The sequence below is a fragment of the Melanotaenia boesemani genome, chromosome 4 (assembly GCF_017639745.1).
Source record: "Melanotaenia boesemani isolate fMelBoe1 chromosome 4, fMelBoe1.pri, whole genome shotgun sequence".
NCBI lineage: Eukaryota > Metazoa > Chordata > Actinopteri > Atheriniformes > Melanotaeniidae > Melanotaenia > Melanotaenia boesemani.
This window is the reverse complement of record NC_055685.1, coordinates 137,685-164,909: the sequence shown is the minus strand read 5'-3', so window position 1 is coordinate 164,909 and position 27,225 is coordinate 137,685. Positions and strand designations below refer to the sequence as shown.

The following is a 27,225-nucleotide window of genomic DNA, read 5'->3' as shown; positions in this document are numbered from 1 at the left end:
TTGAGGAAAGAGAATTATGATCCTGTGTTTATGTTTCTTAAAACAGAAAAGTAAAACAAAATAATAAAAATATTGTGAGAAAATAAGACTTTAATGAAAACACTAAATAACATCATTGTTACCAACATACAAACATTCAGAACGTTCATTACCAAACGAGGCTAAAACAGAAGCGCTGAGTAATGCTAAATGAAGCCGTAAAAGCCGAATCTTTGAAAATCGTCGGACTGTACTGGCCTGTGTTACTAAAAGTGACCGGTAGGTGGCAGCAGAGAGGCGGACTAAACTCCAGTATACTGCATTTACAGAGGAAGAAGAAGGAGGAGGTGACGTCACCGTCATTGTTTTGATCCGTTGTGTCGACCGGAGAATATTTTCCTCTGGCAAACACATCTAAAAGCTCTTGACTAATCAGGTGAGTTAAAGGCAGCTTTAGTTCTGAACCAAAACCCTCCAGATAAACACGAATCTAGTCTTGAAACACGATGCATCCATGTATGAAACGTCCGAGTCTGTTGCCATTAAAATACATTTCTACAGCCCTGCGGTGTCTGCGTGGTAGACATGTAGGATACTAAACCACATCATGTTAGAGACAATACACTAAGTTGTAATAACTGCTTTATATATTAATGATGATTAAATACCGTTTTGACCGAGCAGCTGGGACGGAGAGGCTCTTCGTTTTTCATAAGCCAGAGGGTTAAATTTAGTTTTTTATACATTTAAATTCTCTCTTTTATTATCAGTATGTGGAACTATTTAGGGCAGGGCTACTCAATTCGGTCCTACGAGGGCCGCAATCCAGCAGGTTTTCCATGTATCCCTGCACCAACACACCTGAGTTAAATTAATGTTATTTTGTAGAACCTGATTGGCTGTTAGAGCCACCTAATTTGACTCAGGTGTGTTGGTGCAGGGATACATGGAAAACCTGCTGGATTGCGGCCCTCGTAGGACCGAATTGAGTTGCCCTGATTTAGGGTGTGAGCTTATTTAAGGTTTGGGTGTGTGGTTCACACGAAAGGAACATGTTTAAATCTGTTCAAATCTGTGTTTGCATTTACTTTTTAACCAATAAGACAGTTCAGAGATTTTTTAGATTTATGAACCAGAGTTTTTATCAAGCGGCAATCTCCGCCTGTAAAATGTGAAACCAATGCAGAAGTGCAAAAAACTGCAGTTCCCCCCTCATCCACTAGGGGCTCCAAAACAGAGCAAATCCCCATAGACTCCCATGTTAAAAAGACCAATTTTACAGCAGAAATAAACACGTTTAAACCCTGGTACAAAATCCATTTTAGGATTAAAAGGTCAAGTTTACTTTCATGACAACTGTGAGAGGGGATGAATTTTTTTTCTAACTCATCCGTTTTGGGTGTTATTTAATTTTGAAGTTTGGCATAATTAGGGGCGTGTTTGTTTGATTGAGTGGTACCTAATAGCGCAGCAAAAGGAAGAGTGCAGCACAAACGTGGTTTTTAGCCGGCTAACAGCGTGCCTTAGATTTAGCCTGCCTACCTTCATTAGCCACGTTAAATCCAAGTTGGCTCAGTTACCTCTTAGCTACAGGGAGCTCACAGTTTGATAGACGTCAATCATCCACTCCCATGCTTGCAGCCCCCCTCTCAGCTCCACCATTTTGCCCATTTTTGTATTTTCCTGGGAGTGACAGCAGGTGTGACCCTGCCAAGACGGCGATTGTAGGAACTGCCCAACGAGCTTCACTTTTGCTTTTCAGAAACCTACAGTCTATGGTTTTTACATGTGGGTTAGGATTAGAGGTTAGTATTAGTTTCAGTGTAAATCTTCACATGTATGCCTGGAGCAGGCGGATCTGCCCTGAAAAAGACACCATTAGAGTTTTTACTGCTTTCAGACAGCTGATGTTTGAACTGTTAGCAGTTTGCTTTGTAGCACTGTGGGTTGGTTTCTTCTTCCCTGTAGCTTTTCGTTGGATGGTTGATTGTGTAGCCTGCACACAACAAGTAAACTAATCTAAATCTGAGGTTTGCGTATGTTCCAGACTGTTTACCATGACGGCCAAGCGAGGACTAATAACAGATTCCTTTAAGGTAGTGAAGAAAGAGAGACGAGGAGGGAAACGAAAGAAGAGTCCCACCCCTCCTCCACAGGAAGGTGAGGATGTATACCTTGGTGGGAGAGCAGGTGTGTTTCCACTGGCTGATGTGAAACGAGCATCACCTTAGAAAACAGAAAGCAGGACATAACTTTAGTATTAATATTTATCTTTGCATTCTTTCTATTTTCTTTGGAGAATCTTTTTTTTATCTAAAATGTAAAATTACTTTGTTTTGCTGTAGCAGTGACTTGAACTTTCTCCAAATCTTCTTATTTAAGCAGAAGACGTGACTGAGACGGTCCGAGACGAAGAACTACAGAAGCTCAGACAGTTTGACCTAGACTGGAGATTTGGGCCCTGCACAGGTAACCTACCTGCAGCTCATGAACACATCATAGAGAACCGACTTTAAACGACAATGACAATCATTCACTAGACCTCTGAAACAAATTTATACAAAAGATGTCCTGCAGCGGTATTCCAGCAGGTTTTTTCTGTTGAGGGAGAGGAATAAAAGGTGATGCATGCAGCAGAGTGTGGATGTCCTGCAGGATGCTGAGTAACCACAGCAACCTGCTCCACACTGTCAGCCTGTTTCAGTAGATGGCCACAGGATGGTGCCGTTGGGGTGAGGAAAACTACACCCATTATCAATATCCATAGTATAGCCACATTTCCACCAGAGCGACAGGCCAGGATGGTCTGTAAACTGTAATCTCGTTGCGTTTCCACAGCAGTCGTAACCTTACCTGAGAGGTGGAGTGTCAGCTGGATAGCGATAGATGCCTCAGCTACATAACAGCATGACGCCAGCCTTCCTTAATGTAGAACAAGAACACAACTCAGAAACAAAGGAGGAGGATGGAGGTCATTCACCAGTTTTTCCTTCTTGGCAATGCTTGTGACACCATTTTAAATGGAAATTTAATCAACAAAAAAAATCTGTTGCTCTGAACAAGGAACTGTTCCTGCTTTGTTTTTATACCAGGTCACACAGGAAGGGACTTTTTTCCAACCAATCAACAGACTGCCGTGTGTCAACCTTCACCTTTTCATTTGGTACCCCAACAGAAGGGTCCCAACAAAGTAGGATAGGTCAGCAGGGCTGGATTAAAAGTGCGGGGGCCCCTGAGCACAGAGTGTCCAACTCACTGGCTTATGTACATTTTCTTTCATGTCCATCATGGCCGTCTATTAAATTTTAATTCCTATCTGTCCTCCTCACCTCAGTGCTCAGATTGTCTCTCAGTGCTTCTGTCCCATCTCTCTGTCATGGCCTCTGTCTCTTTCTTTGTGTCTCACTGCACTCCTTCGGTCCTTTCTCCTCAGCTCTCCATCCCTGCCTTGTTGCGTTTCAGCCTCTTTTCTTACCTCTTCTTGTAATGAAACAATATGGAATCAATTCAGATCAACCCGATAATCTGGCATTGCAGGTTGGGTTGGATATTAGGGTACCTTTCCCAGTTTTCACGTGTAAAAACACACAAAAATGCGTCCTGTACCAACCTGACCTGTCCTGTCCCAACCTGATGTGTCCCATCCTGATCCAACCTGACCTGACCCATCCTTACCCAACCTGACCTGTCCCGACCCAACCTGACCTGTCCCGACCCAACCTGACCTGTCCCATCCTGATCCAACCTGACCCGACCCATCCTTACCCAACCTGACCTGTCCCAACCCAACCTGACCTGTCCCGCCCTAACCTTTTATAGAGGACATCCATGTCCATCCGTGAGACATGTCTCCTGTCCAGACACCTGTTGTCCCACAAGCACATATGTTTTGGTTGTGTTTATCCACGATGCCGTGCACTGAATCCACAATGTACTTTGTTTTCTAGCGTGCTTCCTGTATTTGGTCAGACTGAGACTTGCATTTGTAGTTGGACCAGAGTCCACTTCTTTGACCCGAATCAGTTTGTGCATCACAATTTCCCAAACAAAGCTACTTTCCCAGAAAACAGACCAGGACGGGAATAAAAAGTTTTCGTTAGCAACCAATGAATTTAGGCCTAAAGGCAATATAGCCAACAGCATGATAACTTACCAATAATGTAAAACCTTAATTATGCTGTTGGTCTGTTATTGGCCTAGCATGAAAAAAACCCTTTAAAAATATAAAAACTGCAGCTAATACTGTAATAACGCATAAATACGACAAAATTTCTCAATGGTTTTAATTCTATCACTAGTTGCTACAGCATCACTCAGACATCACGGTACATCTGCTCTACATGCTGGGCTCTCTGTTACTGGACCACAAGAGAAACAAGGGTGGTCTGTATACATCCCACAGGAAACATGCATGGCTCAACAAGATGGTCCAGTGCACGGTTTCCTCACGTGCACTGTGAGTGGATGATGTTCCAGAGGGGTGACATGCAAGGATGCAAGTGTGTCCAACATTTACTCATTACATTACATTTCAGTCATTTTAAGACGCTTTTCCAGACTTTTCGGAGTTTGTGGGAAATTGCAGAAAGAAATGAAGGTAGTTAGAACTTTAACTAACGTACAGGGAGATCTGAGTGGCATAAACAAAGTCCGTTTTCATCTCAGAAGACTTATTAAAAGCACAGCTCACTGCAAAGATTTACATGTAATGTAATTTATTCATTTTTTACCTAATCAGAGTTGAAGCGTTGGTTGTAGTAACTCAGCCAGGTGACTTTAGTTTATTATGCGCTTCCATGTTGGGTGAAGTTCCCTTTATTTATTCTTTAATGTAGTTATTGTAACTCAAACAGAGAACATGTCTTTCGTTATAGTGGTTAATGCCTTTGACCTCATTAAGTCTCCAGTGGTGTCTCTGTAGTGAGACATGATGCTGTCCACTTGTCCCATTGGTATTAAATTCAGTTTGTCTTAGTCTCAGTTTTAATGTGAGTCTTTCCATGTTCGTCATGGTGGGAGGGGCTGCTGTACTTGCCAGGAGCTAGCAGGATTTTAACCTGTACATTTTCTTTTGACAGGTTATTGAGATGCATGATATAACTGGCACAATATCGCCATGAATATCGATGTATTAACCGATAAATAAGAGGCGCTTGAAGAACATGATTGAAGTCAGTTTTAAGTAGGATAGGATGCACATATCTTATTATTTTGTTGGTTTTAGGAGTAATAAAGAACCTAACTGTTTTCCTTTTCACATCCTGGAGCGTATTAAACCAGTCCTCTTCAGTTAGTGGTATTTTACACTCTTTCACCCGCCTGTCTCATACACAGCGTAGAGGTTCCTCTGTTCCTAATATGATGCTGAAATTACTCTCCCAGTTTTGTTTTCATAACCCTTTATTTCCACTGACCTGTTAAAGTGCAAATAATGAAAAGGTGAAAGCTGTCATATTCCTGCATCAGCTGTGGCTGCTCTTTAACCTGGTTGCGCTGCCTGGTGCGCCTCTTTACCACCACCACTGTGATTATTCATTCATTCCAACCGCCCAACTTGCCCTAAACACTCACATATAGTTAGTCAAAAACTTTCTACATTCTACAGTCTTCATTTTTCTGTTATTTTGTTGCCTTCCTGATCTTCTTCTTCTCTGGTTTGTTTCTTTTGCTGGTTGTATGTTGGTTCAACACTGCCCCTGCTATTTCCGGTGGTATTGCTTCGTCTTCCACATCAAGGGACAGATAGCTAAGCTCCCTGAAAACTGACCAAATTATGTACGTAACCGATGCAGGAGACAAACCTGTCAATGTCAGGGTTGCAGGGAAGCTGGAGCCGATCCCAGCAGCTAGCAGGTGAAAGGCAGGTACACCTGGACAGGTCACCAGTCTAGAATAGAATAGAATAGAATCTTTATTGTCATTGCGACAGTTGTTGGTGCACATTTCTCCCACAAACTTATAAATAAATACATTTACAAGTTTTTTACATTTTATTTTATTTTAAAGTGAAAGAAGAAATAATAAATAACCCCAGCAGCGAGAAGCTACAACAAACGCCTTCACACACACTCACACTGATGCACATTGTAAAATGCTGGATGAGGCATGTTATAAATGTTATAAATACTGTAAGATAAGATAATCCTTTATTTGTCCCACAGTGGGGAAATTTCAGTGTTACAGCAGCAAAGGTGATAGTGCAAAACCAGTGTAAAAAAAAAACAGCATTACAAAGATAAGAATGAAAAACTGTACAGAACAAAAACTATATAAAAATCTGTAGAAGTCTATATAAAAGCATATAGAATGTGTTTACAGTAATGATATTGCACATCTGTGTGCATTATTAGTTTCCATTGTGACTGTGTGACTACTGGGAGCAGGGCAGACGGAATGAAGGACCTACGGTATCTCTCCTTCACACACCGCGGGTGAAGCAGCCTGTCCCTGAAGGAACTGCTCATTGTTGTTAAACAGTCATGCATGGAGTGGGAAGATTTCTCCATCAGAGACGAAAGCTTAGCCATCATTCCCCTTTCCACCACCACCTTTACCAGATTAAGGGGGCTGGTCTTCTTAACCCTAATGCACCCCTTTAAAAATTTCCCTTTTGCACCCAAACACAAAAATCTGCACATAAAAATGTCATGAAAAAATATTGCCGGCAAATATTTTCTTATTTATTTATTTATTTATCAGTTCCAGTTAATGGCTGATGAATTTTTGACCTTTTTAACCTCTACATTGCCAAGCTTTGGTCATGGTTCATCTGATATTTATGGTCTAATAATAATAAAAAAATATATATGTTTTCAAAATATTTTATGCTAATTGGATTATTTAGGGTTTTGTTATTGCACCCTGGTATATGTTAAAGATTAGGAAAGAAATTATTTTATATGCATTATTAGTTTTTGCTCAGTGTCAAATACTCCTGTTTTGCACCCTAAAACACAAAAATGTGTATGTAAAAACAAGTTACCAGTCATAAAAAAGTATCTTATTTCTTTTTTCTTTTTATTCTCAAACTAGCATCAGTTTTAGTCATCCACATCAACGATTAATGAATTTTTCTTTCTATCAAACTTTTTATTTGGAAAAGTTCAGGTCATACAGTCTGCACTCATAAATACGTACAACTATCAAGATAAATCATAAGAGAAGATTAGATAAAAAATGAGAGTGCTGATAAACAAAAACACCTGGAATGCGTATACATTTATAATGGTATCAACATGGACAATAAATGCCTGCTTTGTGCAAATTGGTATAACTTTTGAGTGGAATTAGTAAAGTGAGAACAAGAAGGCAAAAAAAAGAATAAAGAAAAGTAAATAATAATAATGAAAATAAATAATGATTACAGGAACCTGGTTAGTGAAGTCTGAACAAGGTTTTTTTTTTTTTTTATCATTTTAAATTTTCCTACTATTTGTCGACAAGTAGTCCACAAAATCCACACACTTTCAAACTTAACTTGATCAAGCCTTAAGATAGATGTAAGCTTCTCCATTACAAAAATCTTTAATCACTTTGGTCCAATCTTTGATTGTTGGTGAGTTCTTCGTCAACTATCTCCTTGTGATCACTTTTTTACTAGCCAACAGTAGAATATTTTACATATATTTATATTCATAACCCTTCATGTTGTCTGGTCTTAACACCAAATATAGCGTCTCGAAGCCCGAGGGAATCACTATTTTCAATATTTTTTCCATGGTCGCTTTAATGTCTTCTCAATATTTAGAAACGACTGGGCAGTCCCAGAATATGTGAACGGGAGTTGCTTTATTATTGCCACAAGATCTCCAGCAGGCTGTGTTTTCCCTTAAAAAGATCTGTTGAGCTGGGACTCTAAAAAACTTAATTATGTTTTTCCAACCAAATTCTCTCCAAGCTGGAGCTGAAGTACTTTTCCATTGTTGTAACATAATTTTTTCTCAGGTCTCCAGCTGTATCGTGATGTTACTCTCCTCCTCCCATTTCTCCTTAATATATACAGTGTTCACCCCTTCTAGCTCCTACAGCAACTTATATATCTTAGATATATTTCCTCTGCCAGGGTCTGATCTGTAGCCAAGTTGAAGTATCTTCACTAGACCTGAAGACATTTGATTAAGTTCTTCTTTGTTTTTGATTGTGTTTATATAATGTCTAAGTTGTAAAAATCTATAAAAATCCTGATTAACTAGGTTGAAAAGATTTTTACGATCTTGAAATTGTCACAGAGATCCATCCTCCTAAACATCGCCATATTTTGTTAACCCTTTATCTGCCCACTGTTTAAATCTCACATCCAATCTGTTAGGGAGGAAATCTGAATCATATCCTATCCATCTTAAGATCCAGTAAGGTTCCTTAGACTTATTTTTCCTGATAATCCTGTGCCAAATCTTGATTGGTATCTTTATCCAGGGATTTATGTCTTTCAAATATCCTTCCAACCCATTGTCCCCAGTTATTGCTTGTAATGGGAAGGTACTCGATATGTGGTACTCTATCTCTATATCTTATCTGTACTGCTTGGTAATAATTTTTCATGTTTGGCAGGGAGAGGCCTCCTTTGTCTTTTGCCAATTGAAGAGTCTTATAACGAATTCTTGGCCTCTTGCCCTGCCAAATGAATCGCGATATCAGTTTATCGAGTTCTTGAAATTTTTCCTTAGGAATCTCTGCTGGTACGTTTTGGAACAGATATAATAATCTGGGAAGAACATTCATTTTTAATGCTTCCAGCCTCTGCCCTAATCCTAAAAAGGGCACAAGATCCCATCTTGACAGGTCAGATTTGAGTTTGGAGATTAGGGGGTCATAATTCTCAAGGATAATCGTGTTTAGATCCCTTGGAATGTTCACGCCTAAGTATTTAATTGATTTGGATTCCCAATTTACTTTAAGTGCGTCTATTATCGCTCGGCTAGGAGAGTAATTAAATGTTAAAATTTGAGATTTATGGGTGTTAGTTTTATATCCTGAGAATGCTCCGTATTCCCTCAGTGTTGTGAGCAGTTCTGGAAGAGAGGTAGATGGATGTCCATCAATATATATATATATATATACAGTGCCTTGCGAAAGTATTCGGCCCCCTTGAACCTTGCAACCTATCGCCACATTTCAGGCTTCAAACATAAAGATATAAACTTTAAATTTTTAGTCAAGAATCAACAACAAGTGGGACACAATCGTGAAGTGGAACGAAATTTATTGGATAATTTAAACTTTTATAACAAATAAAAAACTGAAAAGTGGGGCGTGCAATATTATTCGGCCCCTTTACTTTCAGTGCAGCAAACTCACTCCAGAAGTTCAGTGAGGATCTCTGAATGATCCAATGTTGTCCTAAATGACTGATGATGATAAATAGAATCCACCTGTGTGTTATCAAGTCTCCGTATAAATGCACCTGCTCTGTGATAGTCTCAGGGTTCTGTTTAAAGCGCAGAGAGCATCATGAAGACCAAGGAACACACCAGGCAGGTCCGAGATACTGTTGTGGGGAAGTTTAAAGCCGGATTTGGATACAAAAAGATTTCCCAAGCTTTAAACATCTCAAGGAGCACTGTGCAAGCAATCATATTGAAATGGAAGGAGTATCAGACCACTGCAAATCTACCAAGACCCAGCCGTCCCTCCAAACTTTCGTCTCAAACAAGGAGAAAACTGATCAGAGATGCAGCCAAGAGGCCCATGATCACTCTGGAGGAACTGCAGAGATCTACAGCTGAGGTGGGAGAGTCTGTCCATAGGACAACAATCAGTCGTACACTGCACAAATCTGGCCTTTATGGAAGAGTGGCAAGAAGAAAGCCATTTCTCAAAGATATCCATAAAAAGTCTCGTTTAAAGTTTGCCACAAGCCACCTGGGAGACGCACCAAACATGTGGAAGAAGGTGCTCTGGTCAGATGAAACCAAAATCGAACTTTTTGGCCACAATGCAAAACGATATGTTTGGCGTAAAAGCAACACAGCTCATCACCCTGAACATACCATCCCCACTGTCAAACATGGTGGTGGCAGCATCATGGTTTGGGCCTGCTTTTCTTCAGCAGGGACAGGGAGGTTGGTTAAAATTGACGGGAAGATGGATGGAGCCAAATACAGGACCATTCTGGAAGAAAACCTGTTGGAGTCTGCACAAGACCTGAGACTGGGACGGAGATTTATCTTCCAACAGGACAATGATCCAAAACATAAAGCCAAATCTACAATGGAATGGTTCACAAAGAAACGTATCCAGGTGTTAGAATGGCCAAGTCAAAGTCCAGACCTGAATCCAATCGAGAATCTGTGGATAGAGCTGAAGACTGCTGTTCACAAACGCTCTCCATCCAACCTCACTGAGCTCGAGCTGTTTTGCAAGGAAGAATGGGCAAGAATTTCAGTCTCTCGATGTGCAAAACTGATAGAAACATACCCCAAGCGACTTGCAGCTGTAATTGGAGCAAAAGGTGGCGCTACAAAGTATTAATGCAAGGGGGCCGAATAATATTGCACGCCCCACTTTTCAGTTTTTTATTTGTTATAAAAGTTTAAATTATCCAATAAATTTCGTTCCACTTCACGATTGTGTCCCACTTGTTGTTGATTCTTGACTAAAAATTTAAAGTTTATATCTTTATGTTTGACACCTGAAATGTGGCAAAAGGTTGTAAGGTTCAAGGGGGCCGAATATTTTCGCAAGGCACTGTACACATATATATATATATATATATATATATATATATATATATATATATATATATATATATATCAGTATCGTCCGCAAACAGGGCAATTTTATGTTCCCCATGCGGGAACCTGATCCCCTCTATCTTCCTATTCTGTCTTATCAACTGACTTAGAGGCTCTATAAAAATGGCAAATAAGAGTGGAGAGACAGGGCATCCTTGACGAGTTCCTCTTCTAATTCGAAAGAATTTGGTAGCCCGCCATTAATTCGTACTTTAGCTGATGGATTGTTGTATAAAGTGTCAGGTTCGCTCCTGAAGACCCGGAAATTCAGCCACTCGCAAACAGATGAGTTTGAAAAGAATAAGGTTTATTTAGGGTCAGGGGATGAAGAGGGTGAAACCAGTAGTGGTTAGCAGGAGGAGTCGGGCAATCCTGGTTCTGTGGGTGAGGAATCCTGAAACAAACTTTAGACAGGAATATAAATCCACAAATCCAAAAGACGTAGTCGGGGCAGGCAATGTTCATTCACAGTGAGGCTCAGTGCAGTACTTATCCAGAGGGACAGGCAATCTCCGTGGTCGTACGGGCAAGGGTCAGTATCCAGGTGGGCACTTGAAGGGATCCGGCAGGGGTCAGGCGAGAGAGTATCCACGGACGTAACAAGGTCGATGACAAGAAAATCTGGAACAGGAAAATAGCTGGATCTCAACAAGGTAGTACTGTTGACCATCTGGCAGGGAAGCAGAGAGTGAGGAGTGTATAAGTAGGGCAGGGAGCAGGTGAAGGGAATCATAATCAGGGCAGGTGTAGGAGGTTATCCTGATTGCAACCCTGCAGAGCAGCTCAGCAACCATGACAATAAAGCTTGTATTGTCTTAATAAAGTTTTCATGAAACTGGAATATCTTAAATACTTTATATAAGAAGGACCCGTTAACTGAATCAAATCCCTTCTCTGCATCCAGTCCTAACAAAACAGCTTCTAGTTTTATGTGTTTATATGATTAATTATATGAAAAGTTTTCCCGATGTTGTCCTGTGTCTGCCTCTGTCTGATGAAACCTGTTTGATCTACACTACCGTTCAAAAGTTTGGGGTCACTTGACCCCAAACTTTTGAACAGTAGTGTAGCTGTATAATATCTGGAAGTATTCTTTCTAAATGCTTTGCTAGAATTGTTGTAAAAATGTTATAATCCTGGTTTAATAAGCTAACAGGGCGAAAATTAGAGCAATCAGTCTTATCCTTTCCTTCTTTTGGTATCACCGCTATAATTGTTTCTCTCCAAGATGGAGGGGATTTCTCCTTTTTCCAGGATCCAGTTAAAAGTTCTAAGTAATAGTGGGGATAAAGTGTCGCTAAAAGTTTGATACCATTCTGCTGTGAACCCATCAGAGCCCGGGGATTTAGTAGGTTTAAGCCTAGAATTTATTTATTCTGAGCTTCTGTAACTGTTGGGAGGTCAAGTGAAGCCAACAGAGGTTCAGGTGTTTCTTCCCCTTTATGAGCCTTCTGGGAATATAAATTTTTGTAATTCTTTTTGAAACAGCTATGAATTTTATCAAAGTCATGCTCGACCTGTTTGGATGATAGATCTTTAATTTTATGCACTGTTCTTTTCACTTGTTTTTTTCTTAATTTGTACACCAGGTTTTTGGCTGATTTGCTACCACCTTTACAGTGCGTCTGTTATAAGAAAATACATTTTTAGACTGTAGATTTCCTCCATCTGTTTTTTAATTTCCCTAATTCTATCAGTAATTTCTAGTTCAATATTATTTTGTGTTCCATTTCCAGACGAACCATTTTTTCCTGCGTGAGCCTCTTTTGCAGAGCTAATTTTGCAATAATTTTTCCCCTTAAAACTGCTTTACCTGCGTCCCATACCATATGTGGGGACACTACCCCATTATCGTTCTCCTATATAGGTATATAGGTACAGTAAAATTTCCTCATTTATTTCATCCTTCATTCTTCCTTTAAGTACACTTAGGTAAAGCCTCCAGATGTGCTTCTTCTTCTTATTTATCAGGTTTAAATCTAAGTACACTGGGCTATGGTTGGATCGGTCCATTATTCCAATTTTACATGTTCTTACTAGACCAATATCTTTACTGTAAATAAAAAAATAATCAATCCTAGAATAGGTTTTGTGTGGTGAGGAATAAAAGGTATAATCTCTTAACTTTGCGTTGAACTCTCTCCATACATTGCAGATACCCATCTCTCTCATAATCTTTTTTAACTACTGTGTTGTTATATGTCTGAGTTAGTTTTGACACGTCCCACTTTGGATCCAGTCTAAAATTAAAGTCACCGCCACAGATGACCACAACCTGGGCTTTTGTAATCATTAAATCGAATATGCATTTGTAAAATCCCCACTTTGCCCCCAGGGGTGCATAAACATTTAGTAGAATCATTTCTGATCCTTCCATTTTCCCCACTACCATACCTTATCTGTAAATTCTGTCATCTTTTCAAATATGATCCTTGATGATATCAGCGTTGCCACCCCTCTTCTATGTCCTGTTTGAAAGGATGCTGAAAAGACCTGGTTAAAGCCCTGTCTCTTAATTTTAGCATGCTCAGAATTAGTTAAATGGGTCTCTTGGAGAAATGCAATATCCACCCTGTCTTCTTTCATTTTACCAAGAATCTTACTCCTCTTGATTGGATTGAGGACACCTTTCACATTATAAGAAGCCAGTTTGAGTGGCACTCTGTTTCTTTCCATTGCAAGTCAAATAACAGCAACCCCCTCCACCCTCTCCACCTGCATTTTAAGAGAACTATAACACAACAAGGGACGTGGAATATAACCTCTCTGGCGGGGAAGGAGCCTGAGCCGGTGCGTAAGGTTGAGCGGTTCCGGCTAGATATAGTTGGACTCACCTCGACGCACGGCTTGGGCTCTGAAACCACTGTCCTTGAGAGGGGCTGGACCCTCTTCCATTCTGGAGTTGCTCCCGGTGAGAGACGCCAAGCAGGTGTGGGCATGCTCATTGCCTGTACTTGGCGCCTGTACGTTGGGGTTTACCCTGGTGGACGAAAGGGTAACTGACTGTTGTTTGTTCTTATGAACCAAATAGCAGTTCAGAGTACCCACCCTCCAAGGAGTCCTTGGAGGGGGTGTTGGAGAGCACTCCTTCTGGGGACTCCCTCGTTCTGCTGGGGGACTTCAGTGCTCACGTGAGCAATGACAGCGAGACCTGGAGGGGCGTGATTGGGAGGAACGGACCCCCTAATCTAAATCCGAGTGGTGCTTTGTTGTTGGACTTCTGTGCTCGTCATGGGCTGTCCATATGCCATCAAGCTGAAGAAGGAGTCCTATCGGGCCTTTTTGACCTGTGGGACTCCAGAGGCAGCTGATGGGTATCGGCGGGCTAAGCGGAGCACAGCTTCGGCGGTTGCTAAGGCAAAAACTCGGGCATGGGAGGAGTTTGGAGAGGCCATGGAGAATGACTTCCGGACAGCTTCGAGGAGATTCTGGTCCACCATCTGGCGGTTTAGGAGGGGAAAGCAGTGCTCCATCAACACTGTGTGCAGTGGGGATGGGGGGCTGCTGACCTCGACTCGGGACGTTGTGAGGCGGTGGAGTGAATACTTCCTTCTCAATCAGATCTTCTCAATCCCACCAACACGTCTTCTGATGAGGAAGCAGAGTTAGGGGTAGCTAGTGCTGGCTCTCCCATCTCTGGGGCTGAGGTCGCTGAGGTGGTTAAAAAGCTCTGGACTGGCCGACTAGGGTGGTGGTCCCCCTCTTCAAAAAGGGGACCAGAGGGTGTGCTCCAACTACAGGGGGATCACACTCCTCAGCCTCCCCGGTAAGGTCTATTCAGGGGTGCTTGAGAGGAGGGTCCGTCGGATAGTCGAACCTCGGATTGAGGAGGAGTAGTGTGGTTTTCGTCCCGGTCATGGAACAGTGGACCAGCTCTACACCCTCTTCAGGGTCTTTAAGGAGGCATGGGAGTTTGCCCAACCAATCTACATGTGTTTTGTGGACTTGGAGAAGGCATTTGACCGTGTTCCCTATGTTACCTGTGGGGGGTACTCCAGGAGTATGGAGTGCCGGACTCGCTTGTAAGAGCTGTCCAGTCCCTGTACGTCCGGTGTCAGAGCTTGGTCCACATTGCCGGCAGTAAATCAGAATCGTTTCCGGTGCGGGTTAGACTCCGCCAAGGCTGCCCTCTGTCACCGATTCTGTTCATAACCTTTATGGACAGAATTTCTAGGTGCGCCGAGGTGTTGAGGGGATCCGGTTCGGTGGCCTCAGAATTGGGTCTCTGCTCTTTGTGGATTATGTGGTTCTGTTTGCTTCATCGGGCCGTGATCTTCATCTCTTACTGGAGCAATTCGCAACGGAGTGTGAAGGGGCTGGGATGAGAATCAACACCTCCAAGTCCGAGACTATGGTCGTCAGCCGGAAAAGGGTGGAGTGCTCTCGCCGGGTCTGCAATAGGGTCCGCCCTAAGTGGAGGAGTTCACGTATCTCGGGGTCTTGTTCACAAGTGAGGGAAGGATGGAGTGGTAAGATTGACAAGCGGATCGACAAGCGGATCGATGCGGCGTCTGCAGTGATGCGGACTCTCCATCGGTCTGTCGTGGTGAAGAAGGAGCTGAGCCAAAAGGCAAAGCTCTCGATTTACCGGTCGATCTACGTTCCTACCCTCACCTATGGTCACAAGCTGTGGGTGGTGACCGAAAGAACAAGATTGCGTATACAAGCGGCCGAAATGAGTTTTCTCCGCAGGGTGGCCGGGCTGTCCCTTAGAGAAAAGGTGCTTAGGCAGCTGCCCCCGCAACCCGACTCCAGATAAGCGGCAGAAAATGGATGGATGGATGGATGGATATGACACAACAAAAACCAACAGCAGAACAGATTCTCATAACCGTGAACTTGGTACTCTTAGCTAGTACCTCAAGCAGACCTTCTAGTTTTGAGGTCTCACTTGTGACCCCAGAAGAGCCAAGATCATTTCCTGGCTCAGAGGGAAAGCCTCCCTTAGTCCCTGTCTGTGGAGGGCCCTCTTTAAAGCGTTTCATGTTCATTGTATGTCATATCCTCCCCGGTCTCTCATTTTATCATAATTGCCATTAACCCAGCCTAATTAGATCTCGAGGCAATAATAATCCTTAGTTCAACAGTGGCAATGTTCGTGTCTCCTTACCATTAACAAAAGAAAGAATGCTGTGTTGATACACACCGAGTTCATCTGTCTGTGCGTCTGAAGGCATCCAGTTTCTTCTTGAAGCCGTCCCGCTGAGCCCCTGTCTGCTGCTCTCCCTTGCTCGGGGACTGGGATCTCTACCACATTAATTCTTTAACCCTGTCGGCCCAGCTCGTCGGGGGTTTGAATATTGTCACGGACAAACCTCTCTTCACCATGTTCTTCGTAGCCTCCTGCGCCGAGTTGTACATGCATGTGTCATCCTCGTAAAACACCCTCATCCTGGTTGGAAAAGGGGTCTGAAATCATATATCATTCTCCCTCAGCACCCATTTTGCCTCTGTGTACTCCCGTCATTTCCTGAGGGTTTCCGGCGCATAGTCATGATCCACAAACACTTGTTTCCCCTTGTACAGGAACCCCTTTTTATGCCATACCATTTGCAGGATTTCTCCCTTCGTCTTACTGTTTGAGAATCTGACCACTATGGATCTCGGGGGAGCTTTGGCGGTAAGTTTCGGGCCCAGAGCGCGGTGCTCCCGTTCGATCTTGTGGATGAGGGTGGCAGTTAACTAGCTTTTCTTTTAGTAGTTTTTCCACAAATACTGTCATCTGTGTAGAGAAGTTCTCTGATCCCTCCACAATGCCATGAATTCTTATATTGTCCCGTCTCGCTCGTCCCTCCTGGTTATTTAACTTTTCCTCCAGTTTTGCCTGTAGCTTAATCAGCTCCATCGTAGCCTCCTCCAGTCCCTGTACTCTTTCTTCTGTCTCCGAAATGCGTGTTTCAGCGTAATCAATTCTATTATTAGTTTTCTTAATGACCTCTCTTATTTTACTGAGGGTGTCTTCGCTTTCACGCCAAAATTCTCATAGTTCTTGCAGGTTAGCCATCGCTACATCCGCCTGTAGCTCCCCTGTGACAGAATGGCTGTCTGTGTCGCCTTCCATTGGTTCCTCGTTCAAGTTTCTTTGTGTCTTTGGGAAGTTTTGTCTGCTTTTTCTGGGCATATTATAAGAGCCTCTTTAACTTTAACATATAATTTTAGACTAAAGTTTGAATAAATACGGCATTTTCCCTGCTGACCGAGGAGCTCCGAGCCTCTGTTGCCTATCTCATGCTTACTCCACCCGGAAGCGATTAATGAATTTTTAACCTTTTTAACCTCTACATTGTCGAGCTTTGGTCATGGTTCACCTCTATTTTATGGTCTAATAATACAAAAATGAATACATTTTCAAAGTATTTTATGCTAACTGGATTATATGTGGTTTGGTTATTGCAGCCTGATATACAGTGCCATGAATATGTATTTGCCCCCTTCCTGATTTCTGTGTTTTTTGCATATTTATCACTCACGGAGGTTTCAGATCATCAAACCAATTTTAATATCACACAGAGACAACCCAAGGAAATACAAAATGTAGTTTTGAAATGTTGATTCCATGTATTAAGGCACAAAAAAAATCAAAACGTATCTGGCCCTATGTGAAAAAGTAATTGCCCCCCTTGCTAAAACTCAAAGTAACTGTGATTAACAACAGTTTTTGGGAAAGCTGAGTTCAATTCTACAAGCCACACCCAAACCTGATTGCCACCACCTGGGTTCAGATCAAGAAATCACTTAAATTGGATCTGTTAGACAAAGTGAAGTAGGCTACAAGATCTCAAGAACATGCCACGATCCAAAGAAATTCCAGAAGAATAAGGAAAAAAGTAATCGAGATCCATCAGTCTGGAAAAGGCTACAAAGCCATTTCCAAGGCTGTGGGGATCCAGCGAACCACTGTCAGAGCCATTATCCACAAATGGAGAAAGCTGGGAACAGTGGCAAACCTTCCCAGGAGTGGTCGACCACCTAAAATTACTCCAAGAGTGCGACGGCGGGTAATCCAGGAGGTTACAAAAGACCCTCACAAAACATCAAAGGAACTGCAGGCCTCGCTGGCCTCAGTTAAGGTCAGTGTGCATGACTCCACCATAAGAAAGGTACTGGCCAAAGGTGGCATCCATGGCAGAGTACCCAGGCGAAAACCACTGCTGTCAAAAAAGAACACAAAGGACCGTCTCACATTTGCCAAAAGGTATCTCGATTATCCTCAAGACTTTTGGAGAAACATTTTATGGACTGATGAGTCAAAAATTGACCTTTTTGGAAGATGCACAGCCCGCTACATCTGGCGCACAAATGGCACAGCATTTGACAAAAAGAACATTATGCCCACAGTAAAGCATGGTGGTGGCAGTGTGATGGTCTGGGGTTGCTTTGCTGCCTCAGGACCAGGACAACTTACTGTGATTGATGGCATAATGAATTCTGGTGTTTACCAGGAAATTCTGAAGGACAATGTCAGGCCATCAGTTCGTGCCCTCAAGCTCAAGCGCTCTTGAATCATGCAGCAGGACAACGATCCAAAGCACACCAGCAAGTCCACCTCTGAATGGCTCAAGAAAAACAAAATGAAGGTTTTGGAGTGGCCAAGTCAGAGTCCAGATTTAAATCCAATTGAAATGCTGTGGTCTGACCTTAAGCGCGCGGTTCATGCAAGACGACCCTCCAATATGGCTGACTTGAAAAGATTTTGCAAAGAGGAGTGGGCCAAAATCCCTCCACAGCGTTGTGAAAGACTCATCACAAATTATCGCAAACGTTTGATTTCAGTTATCGCTGCCAAAGGTGGCCCAACTCCCTATTAGGTTCAGGGGGCAATTACTTTTTCACATAGTGTTAGATAAGTTTTTTTTTTTTTTGTGCCTTAATAAATGGAATCAACATTTCAAAACTGCATTTTGTGTTTCCTTGGGTTGTCTCTGTGTGATACTAAAATTGGTTTGATGATCTGAAACCTCTGTGAGTGATAAATATGCAAAAAACACAGAAATCAGGAAGGGGGCAAATACATATTCATGGCACTGTATGTTAAAGAGTAGCAAAGAAATATATTTATGTGCATTGTTATTTTTTGCTCTGTCAAATACTCCCGTTTTTCACCCTAACACACAAAAATGTTTATGTAAAACAAGTCATATAAAAAGTATTTTATTTATTTATTTTTAAAACTTTTTTATTCTTCAAACCAGCATCACTTCTAATAATCCATATAAATATATCATATATAAATGATTGCTGAATTTGTAACCTTTTTAACTTCTACATTGCCGAGCTTTGGTCATGGTGCACCTCCTTTTTATGGTCTAATAACACAAAAATGGATACATTTTCAAAATATTTCATAATAACTGGATAATTTATGTTGTAATTATTGCAGCTTGGTAAAAAACTAATAATCGGCGTAAAAATGAATTTATGCGCATGATTATTTTTTTGCTTAGTGTCAAATACTCCAGTTTTGCAACCTTCTGCACAAAAATATGCACATAAAATCAAGGTATACATTACACTAAATAAATTCTAAATTAATCATTTTGTTGTCATTTATTGTTTTTTTTTAAAACCCTCATCAGTCCCGGGCCTTTGCTACCCTGTAATTTTTTTTCATGGTGTCAGGTAGGAAATGAAGTGCTTTTCTCTGGGGTGCAGAAGACAGAGTATACAGCGCAAGCTCTCCTTAACAGATAAAGTGGGTATTTTCCATGCTTGGCATAACTTTAGAAAATGACATCACTGGAGGAGTAGTTGGGGCTGATAGATTAAATGTTTATATGGGGCACTATAGAGCCATTTTTCCATTTATACTGATTTATGATGTCATGGCGTCTCATGGAAGTTCGCCATGGCGCCACAGTGTTGCCCTGCAGCATAGAGCAACAGTTTTCACTGAATATCATCACCAACTTGTTTTCTGCTGTCTGACTCAGTTTGGACCTGGTTGTGTCCAAAACGTCAGAGAAATGGGTCTTCGAGTAAAAACCATGACTTCCTGTCACCAGGGGGCGTGGCCAATTCATAATCCAATTATTGACATGTAGATGTGTTCAGGATGGGACTGGCATCATATGTGGCCATTTTGGTTCAGATACAGTATCTCACAAAAGTGAGTACACCCCTCACATTTTAGCAAATATTTAGTTTTATCTTTTCATAGGACAACAATGAAGACATTACACTTTTATATAATGTACAGGAGTCAGTGCACAGCTTGTTCAACAGTGTAATTTTATTTTCCCCTCAAAACAACTCAGCACACAGCCATTCATGTATAAACCACTGGCAACAAAAATGAGTACACCCCAAGTGAAAATGTCCAAATTGGCTCCAATTAGCCATTTTGAATCCCTGTTGTCATGTGACTCATTAGTGTTACACGGTCTCAGGTGTGAATGAGGAGCAGGTGTATTAAATTTGGTGTTAACGCTCTCAAACTCTCTCATACTGGACACTGGAGAGTCAACATGGCACCTCATGGCAAAGAACTCTCAGATGATCTGAAAAAAAGAATTGTTGCTCTTCATAAAGATGGCCTAGGCTACAAGAAGATTGCCAACATCCTTGAACTGAGCTGCAGCACGGTGGCCAAGACCATACAGCGGTTTAAAAGCAGAGGTTCCATTCAGAACAGGCCTCGTCACGGTCGCCCGAAGAAGTTGAGCACACGTGCTCAGCGTCACATCCAGAGATTATCTTTGGGAAATGGACGCATGAGTGCTGCCAGCATTGCTGCAGAGGTTGAAGAGGTCGGGGGTGTGCAAGTCAGTGCTCAGACCATACGCCGCACACTGCATCAAATTGGTCTGCATGGCTGTCGTCCCAGAAGGAAGCCTCTTCTAAAGATGGTGCACAAGAAAGCCCGCATACAATTTGCTAAAGACAACCAGAATAAGGACATGGATTACTGGAACCATGTCCTGTGGTCTGATGAGACCAAGATAAACTTATTTGGGTCGGATGGTGTCAAGCGTGTGTGGCGGCAACCAGGTGAGGAATACCAAGACAAGTGCGTCCTCTCTACAGTCAAGCATGGTGGTGGGAGTGTCATGGTCTGGGGCTGCATGAGTGCTGCCGGCACTGGGGAGTTACAGTTCATTGAGGGAAACATGAATGCCAAGATGTACTGTGACATATTAAAGCAGAGCATGATCCCATCCCTGAGGAAACTGGGCCGCAGGGCAGAATTCCAACATGACAACGACCCCAAACACACCTCCAAGATGACCACTGCCCTGCTAAAGAAGCTGAGGGTCAAGGTAATGGAGTGGCCAAGCATGTCTCCAGACCTTAACCCTATTGAGCATCTGTGGGGCCACCTCAAGCGGAAGGTGGAAGTGCGTAAGGTCTCTAACATCCACCAGCTCCGTGATGTTGTCATGGAGGAGTGGAAGAGGATTCCAGTGGCAACCTGTGAAGCTCTGGTGAACTCAATGCCCAACAGGATTAAGGCTGTGCTGAAAAATAATGGTGGACACACAAAATATTGACTGAATTTGGACATTTTCACTTGGGGTGTACTCATTTTTGTTGCCAGTGGTTTATACATGAATGGCTGTGTGCTGAGTTGTTTTGAGGGGAAAATAAAATTACACTGTTGAACAAGCTGTGCACTGACTCCTGTACATTATATAAAAGTGTAATGTCTTCATTGTTGTCCTATGAAAAGATAAAACTAAATATTTGCTAAAATGTGAGGGGTGTACTCACTTTTGTGAGATACTGTATGTTGTTTAATGTGGAAGTTGTATCACTTTCGTTTTCCATGGCGAGACGTCAAACTTTGAAGCCCTGTCCCCTCTATCCCCTTTCTCCTATTAGAAAACTTTTGAGAACTTTTAAAGACATGTCTTCTGAAAATCCTATGCCATTTTGGTGGTGGTACGATAAAATTTCTATGGGGAGATAGATTCTAAACGATATCAGTAAAATGCCAAAATGGCCGACTTCCTGTTGGTTTTAGGCTGTTGCTCCAAGAGGAGTTTTTGTTTGCCCGAGCGTTTAGAATAAGTGTACCAAATTTCATAAAGATTGATGACATGCAGTGATGGGGCATCACAAAAAGGTGGCGCTCTTGTTCAATTTTGCCCGAACAGTCCCCAGCACCCCAAAATACGTAAACTTACGCATTCCTTTGGGAGGGTAGGCAAAATTTTGTGTGTTTTTGAGCATGTTCAGGTCCCCTAAAATGCGATTTACTTTTAAGGAGAAAAAGAATAATACAGAAAAAACATTTTAATTACAACAGGCCTTCGGTGCTTGGGCCAATTTAAACTATTAAAAAACTAAAGGAAAAGCTCAACGGTGAGCAGGAGCTGCTGTAGCAGGCTGCCACTTGGGCAGCGCCCAGAAATAAGTAAATTATAAACATAGAACATACAGTTAGTATGTGCCTGGTGTGTGTGTGTATGTGGGGGGGGGGGGGGGGGGGGGTGTATGGGTGGGAGAGTGGTGTGTGTGTGGGGGGATGGGTGGTGGAGGGATGGTGTGTGTGTGTGGGAGGGTGGGGTGTGTGGAGGTGGATGTGTGGTGTGTGGGAGGGTGGTGGTGTGGGTGTGGGAGGATGAATGGTGGAGGGATGATGTATGTGGGGGAGGATGGGGTATGTGTGGGAGAATGTATGGTGCAGGGATGGGGAGTGTGTGGGAGGATGGATGGTGGAAGAATGGTGTGTGTGCAGGAGGATGGATGGTGTATGGGAGGGAGGATGGTGTGTGTGTGGGGGAGTGGTGTATGTTTGGGAGAGTGGGTGATGGAGGGGTGGTGTGTGTGTGTGTGGGAGGATGGGGTACGTGAAGGTGGATGTTTGGTGTAGGAGAGGGAGGACGGTGTATGTGTAGGAGAATGATGTATGTGTGGGAGGATGGGTAGTGGAAGGATGGTGTGTGTGTGTGTGTGTGGGAGGTGTGAAGGTGGAGGATGGTGTATGTGTGGGAGGATGAGTGGTGGAGGGATGATGTGTGTGTGGGAGGATGGGGTAGGTGTGGGAGAGTGTATGGTGGAAGGATGGTGAGTGTGTGGGAGGATGGATGGTGGAAGGATGGTGTGTGTGTGGAAGGATGGATGGTGGAAGGATGGTGTGTGTGTGTGGGAGGACAGAGTATGTGAGGGTTGGATGGTGTATGTGTGGGAGGATGAATGGAGGAGTGGAAGGAGAGTGTGTGTGTTTGTGTGTGTTGGTCTGGGGGGGGGGCAGGACTGGTTCTCGGGGTGTGCGGCTGGGCGCTGGGGTGTGGGGCTGGCCTCTGGCGGTGGCCGTCTGGGCGGGCCGGGTCCCCCCAGGTGGCGTGCTGGCCCTTGGCCTGTGGGGGTGGGGGGTGTCCCTGCGCTCCTGGGCCCGGGCCCTCTGCCCCGTCTGTCCCGGGCGGCCGGTGCCCGGGGGGGTCGGGGACTGCTGGCCTCGGCCTGCCGGGGCCGGTGCCCTGTGTCCGCGGGGCGGCTCCTGCTGGGGTCTCCTGCTGCTGCCTTCCTGGGCGGGCGAGTGGTCGTCTCTGTGGACCGGTCGGGATCTGTAGCCTACGGGGGGGCTGGTGGCCTGGGTCTCGGGACCGCTGGCCTGACTCTGGCTTCTGTTCAAGTGAGGTGGCATCTGCATGATCACTCTGCATGGTCACTCCTCCCTGAATGTCTCCACACAGTCTTTGCGTCACCGTGTGGCCGAGTTCTCCAGCATATCCACACAGGTTTCTCTGCGCGTGTTCTTGAATACAGCAGTTTCACTTATATCTATTATCATATTTTTTTTCTTTTTTTTTATTACTTCTGTTCTTATTATTATTATTATTACTCTTACTCTTATTAATATTACTACTACTATTATTATTATTACTATTATTGTGATTATTATTATTGTTACTATTATCAACTAGTTGTGTAATGACCTACTGGCCAGGATGATCTTAGCTATATATGTTGCAAGTAGTATGGATTACATGGTTTTCTGTATAATGTTTTAAGTCCCCACCCGCACTCCCCACACCCTTTCTGTCCCTCTCTCTCCCCTCCCTCTTCTCTCTACTTTCTTTTCTATCTCTCTCTCTCTCTGTCCCCTCCGGTCGAGTCCAGCATTAAGAGTCTGATTTAATAAAGTTTTTCATGTCATCAAGAGGGACTTTATACATGTAGTATAAATCCCTGCTTGATAGAGTAAAATTGCCCAGCACCAGACAGCAGCCAGACAATCATTCTGTTTGCAACGATGCTGGACAAGACAGGTTTAAAAAAAAAGAAAAAAAAAAAAAAAGTATGTGCCTGGAGAGGCGGTTACGGCGCAGGGGGCATTAGGCATTGGGAAGGCTAATCACTCGGGGGGTAAGGGTTTCAGAGACAGGCTGTCTGGCAGCTTATGGTCCTGAACCTCCTGCCAGAGGGTAGAAAGTCAAAGAGGCCCCACCCAGGCTGTGCTGGTCAGCCGGAATTTACTTTGCCCTGTTTAGGCCACTACAATCTGCATTGTCCTCCAGAGAGGGTTAGGGGGCAGTCTTACTGACCCCTTGCAGGGATTTTTTATCCTTCACTGTGCTGCCAGTATACCACACCATGACGCGGTATGCTACAATGCTCTACTGTGGTTATTTACAAAGTCTGCAGCAGCTTCGTCTCCAACTTGCCTTGCTTTGAATTTCAGGGAGGCTCTGTCCATGCACTTACCGTTAATTAGCAGTGGAGAAGGGTTATTTTTCTTTCTCCTCCAGTCCATCACCATGTCCTTGGTTTTTCCAGTGTTCATCATGGATGTAAAGAATTACTACTTCATTATTCTGTCTGACATAACAGACCCTACATCCTTTGTCTAAGAGTTATTTCTGCTAATACTCTGCTTTTTCAGGCATCAGCAGGCTGCAAAGGTGGGACAGAGCAAAGCTTCATGGCTTGAACCCACCTGAGGAGATCAGAGACCTGCTGCTGCAAACACAAGATGAGCCTGAGTACGACCTGAAGTAAGACATCCAGAAGCTGAACCCGAGAGCAGCTTCTATTTAACATGATGACAGGAATAAAACATTTCCATCATGTTCCAGAGCAATAGAAGCTGCCTCAGTTCATCAGCCTTTATACTTGACAGGGATTTTATATACACGTCACAGCAGTTATAACATCTTTACACTGGTTTCCAGTTATACTGGTTCCCAGTTTATTCTGGTTCCCAATCAGTTACAGAATAGATTTTAAACCCTTCTGATGGTTTACATCCCAGAACGGTTTAGGTCCAGAATACATCTGTGATACATAAAGAGACCATAAACCTAGCAGAGCTCTTTGATCCAGAGACTAGTCCAGACTAGTGTACAGACCAGCGTACAGACCAGAGTCCAGACTAAACATGGAGAAGCAGCGTTTAGCTGTTCTGCTTCCAGTGGAGATGAAACCTTCACCAAATGTATAAAATCTTCAGGCTAACTTTTAACTGATCTGGTTTAATCATTTTAATTTATGATTTTATTGTGATTTTGCTATTAGTTGCTCATTTTACTACTTCTGAATATCTGTAAAGCTTTTCATGTTTTATGTAAAGCACTTTGAATTGTCCTGTACATGAAATGTGCTGTACTGACAAACTGCCTAGCTTATATATATATATATATAGATAGATAGATAAATATAGATATGTAAATGACTACATAATGCAGAAAACCTCTGGACAGCTGCAGGGAAGAGCGATGATGGATGGTGCGCTGGTGAAATAGGCTGAAGTGGCGCCGGAGGTGCACGGGCCTTCATTGCTGCCTATAGCTTTAATTCTGATTAGTTTAATTTTCCATCCAGTTTGTACTGAACACTTAATAAGGCAGCTTCTGGACTCTTCCTCATCTTCTCTCATCCTTTATGTCTTTTCAGCCTCTGGAGTGAATATCCTTTCTGAGACACAGAGGAAGACGTGAGGGTCCAGTCACAGATGAAGTCACTTCAGTAAATTTATCATTTATGTTTTATAGCCATATTCTAATCACCATTTTTGTATTCTACATAAAGATTTTATTTTCATTTTTAATAAACAAATTCTTCTGAATGGTGTTTTTCTGTGTTGGTCCAGACAGCCCAAAGGAAATGTGGTGAATCAGATAATTAAAAAATATATCTGTCATGCATTGCGTCAGTCTTTTTATAGGTGACCCGGCAACACAGCAGAGAATGAGGTTGATAATGCTGCACTCAGATTTAATGTTCTGGGGATGAGAAGCGTGTTGTGAGGGTCTGCTGGGAACGTCTGGCAGAGTCCCCTGTCAGAAAGAGTTTCAACTCCCATCTCCGGCAGAGCTTCAACCATGTCCCGGGTGAGGCGGGGGACATTGAGTCCGAATGGGCTGTGTTCCGTGCCTCTATTGTCGAGGCGGCCAGCCGCAGCTGTGGCCATAAGGTCGTTGGTGCCTGTCGTGGCGGTAACCCCCGAACTCATTGGTGGACACCGGCAGTAAGGGATGCCGTCAAGCTGAAGAAGGAGTCCTATCGGGCCTTTTTGGCCTGTGGGACTCCAGAGGCAGCTGATGGGTATCGGCAGGCTAAGGCAAAAGCTCGGGCATGGGAGGAGTTTGGAGAGGCTGGTCTACCATCCGGCGGCTCAGGAGGGGAAAGCAGTGCTCCGTCCACACTGTGTACAGTGGGGATGGGGGGCTGCTGACCTCGACTCGAGACGTTGTGAGGCGGTGGAGGGAATACTTCGAAGACCTCCTCAATCCCACCAACACGTCTTCTGATGAGGAAGCAGAGTCTGGGGTAGCTGGTGCTGGCTCTCCTATCTCTGGGGCTGAGGTCGCTGAGGTGGTTAAAAATCTCCTTGGTGGCAAGGCCCCGGGGGTGGATGAGGTCCGCCCGGTGTTCCTTAAGGCTCTGGATGCTGTAGGGCTGTCTTGGTTGACACGCCTCTGCAGCATCGCGTGGATATCGGGGACAGTCCCCCTGGACTGGCAGACTGGGATGGTGGTCCTTCTCTTCAAAAAGGGGGACCGGAGGGTGTGCTCCAACTACAGGGGGATCACACTCCTCAGCCTCCCCGGTAAGGTCTATTCAGGGGTGCTGCAGAGGAGGGTCCGTCGGATAGTCGAACCTCGGATTGAGGAGGAGCAGTGTGGTTTTCGTCCCAGCCGTGGAACAGTGGACCAGCTCTACACCCTCTTTGGGGTCTTTGAGGGGGCATGGGAGTTTGCCCAACCAATCTACATGTGTTTTGTGGATTTGGAGAAGGCATTTGACCGTGTTCCCCGGGGACTCCTGTCAGGGGTACTCCGGGAGTATGGAGTGCCGGACTCGCTTGTAAGAGCTGTCCGGTCCCTGTACGACCGGTGTCAGAGCTTGGTCCGCATTGCCGGCAGTAAATCAGAATCGTTTCCAGTGCGGGTTGGACTCCGCCAAGGCTGCCCTCTGTCACCGATTCTGTTCATCTGTTCTGTTCTCAGTGGCAAGGCCCCGGGGGTGGATGAGGTCCGCCCAGAGTTCCTTAAGGCTCTGGATGCTGTGGACACGCCTGGACAGAATTTCTAGGTGCAGCCAAGGTGTTGAGGGGGGAGATGGAGAGCTA

At 43.6% G+C, this 27,225-nt stretch overlaps 1 protein-coding gene and 1 long non-coding RNA gene across 5 annotated transcripts; both read left to right on the top strand.

Annotated features, from left to right (window-relative positions):
- The first annotated feature begins 296 nt into the window (after window positions 1-296).
- pold4 (DNA polymerase delta 4, accessory subunit) lies at window positions 297-25,719 on the top strand. 4 transcript variants are annotated; one of them, XM_041982707.1, is made up of 5 exons: window positions 297-415; window positions 2,027-2,139; window positions 2,365-2,448; window positions 24,538-24,649; window positions 25,548-25,719. In XM_041982707.1, the coding sequence occupies exons 2-5, from the start codon at window positions 2,037-2,039 to the stop codon at window positions 25,570-25,572; spliced, it is 324 nt and encodes a 107-aa protein (XP_041838641.1). In that variant the 5' UTR covers window positions 297-415; window positions 2,027-2,036; the 3' UTR covers window positions 25,573-25,719. The 4 variants fall into 4 exon arrangements, with proteins under 4 accessions (XP_041838641.1, XP_041838640.1, XP_041838639.1 ...); XM_041982706.1 differs by having other exon boundaries at window positions 2,362-2,448; XM_041982705.1 differs by having other exon boundaries at window positions 2,027-2,169.
- Window positions 2,457-3,319, top strand: LOC121638157. Its single transcript, XR_006009993.1, has 2 exons — window positions 2,457-2,711; window positions 2,818-3,319. It is a non-coding gene; the product is annotated as an uncharacterized LOC121638157 (long non-coding RNA).
- Window positions 25,720-27,225: the final 1,506 nt, after the last annotated feature.

Coding starts and splice junctions, on each gene's coding strand:
- pold4 (XM_041982704.1), top strand. CDS start 2,037: ATGACGGCCAAGCGAGGACTAATAACAGATTCCTTTAAGGTAGTGAAG. Junction 2,449..24,537: donor GAGATTTGGGCCCTGCACAG/GTAACCTACCTG, acceptor CTGCTTTTTCAG/GCATCAGCAGGCTGCAAAGG. Junction 24,650..25,547: donor GAGCCTGAGTACGACCTGAA/GTAAGACATCCA, acceptor ATGTCTTTTCAG/CCTCTGGAGTGAATATCCTT.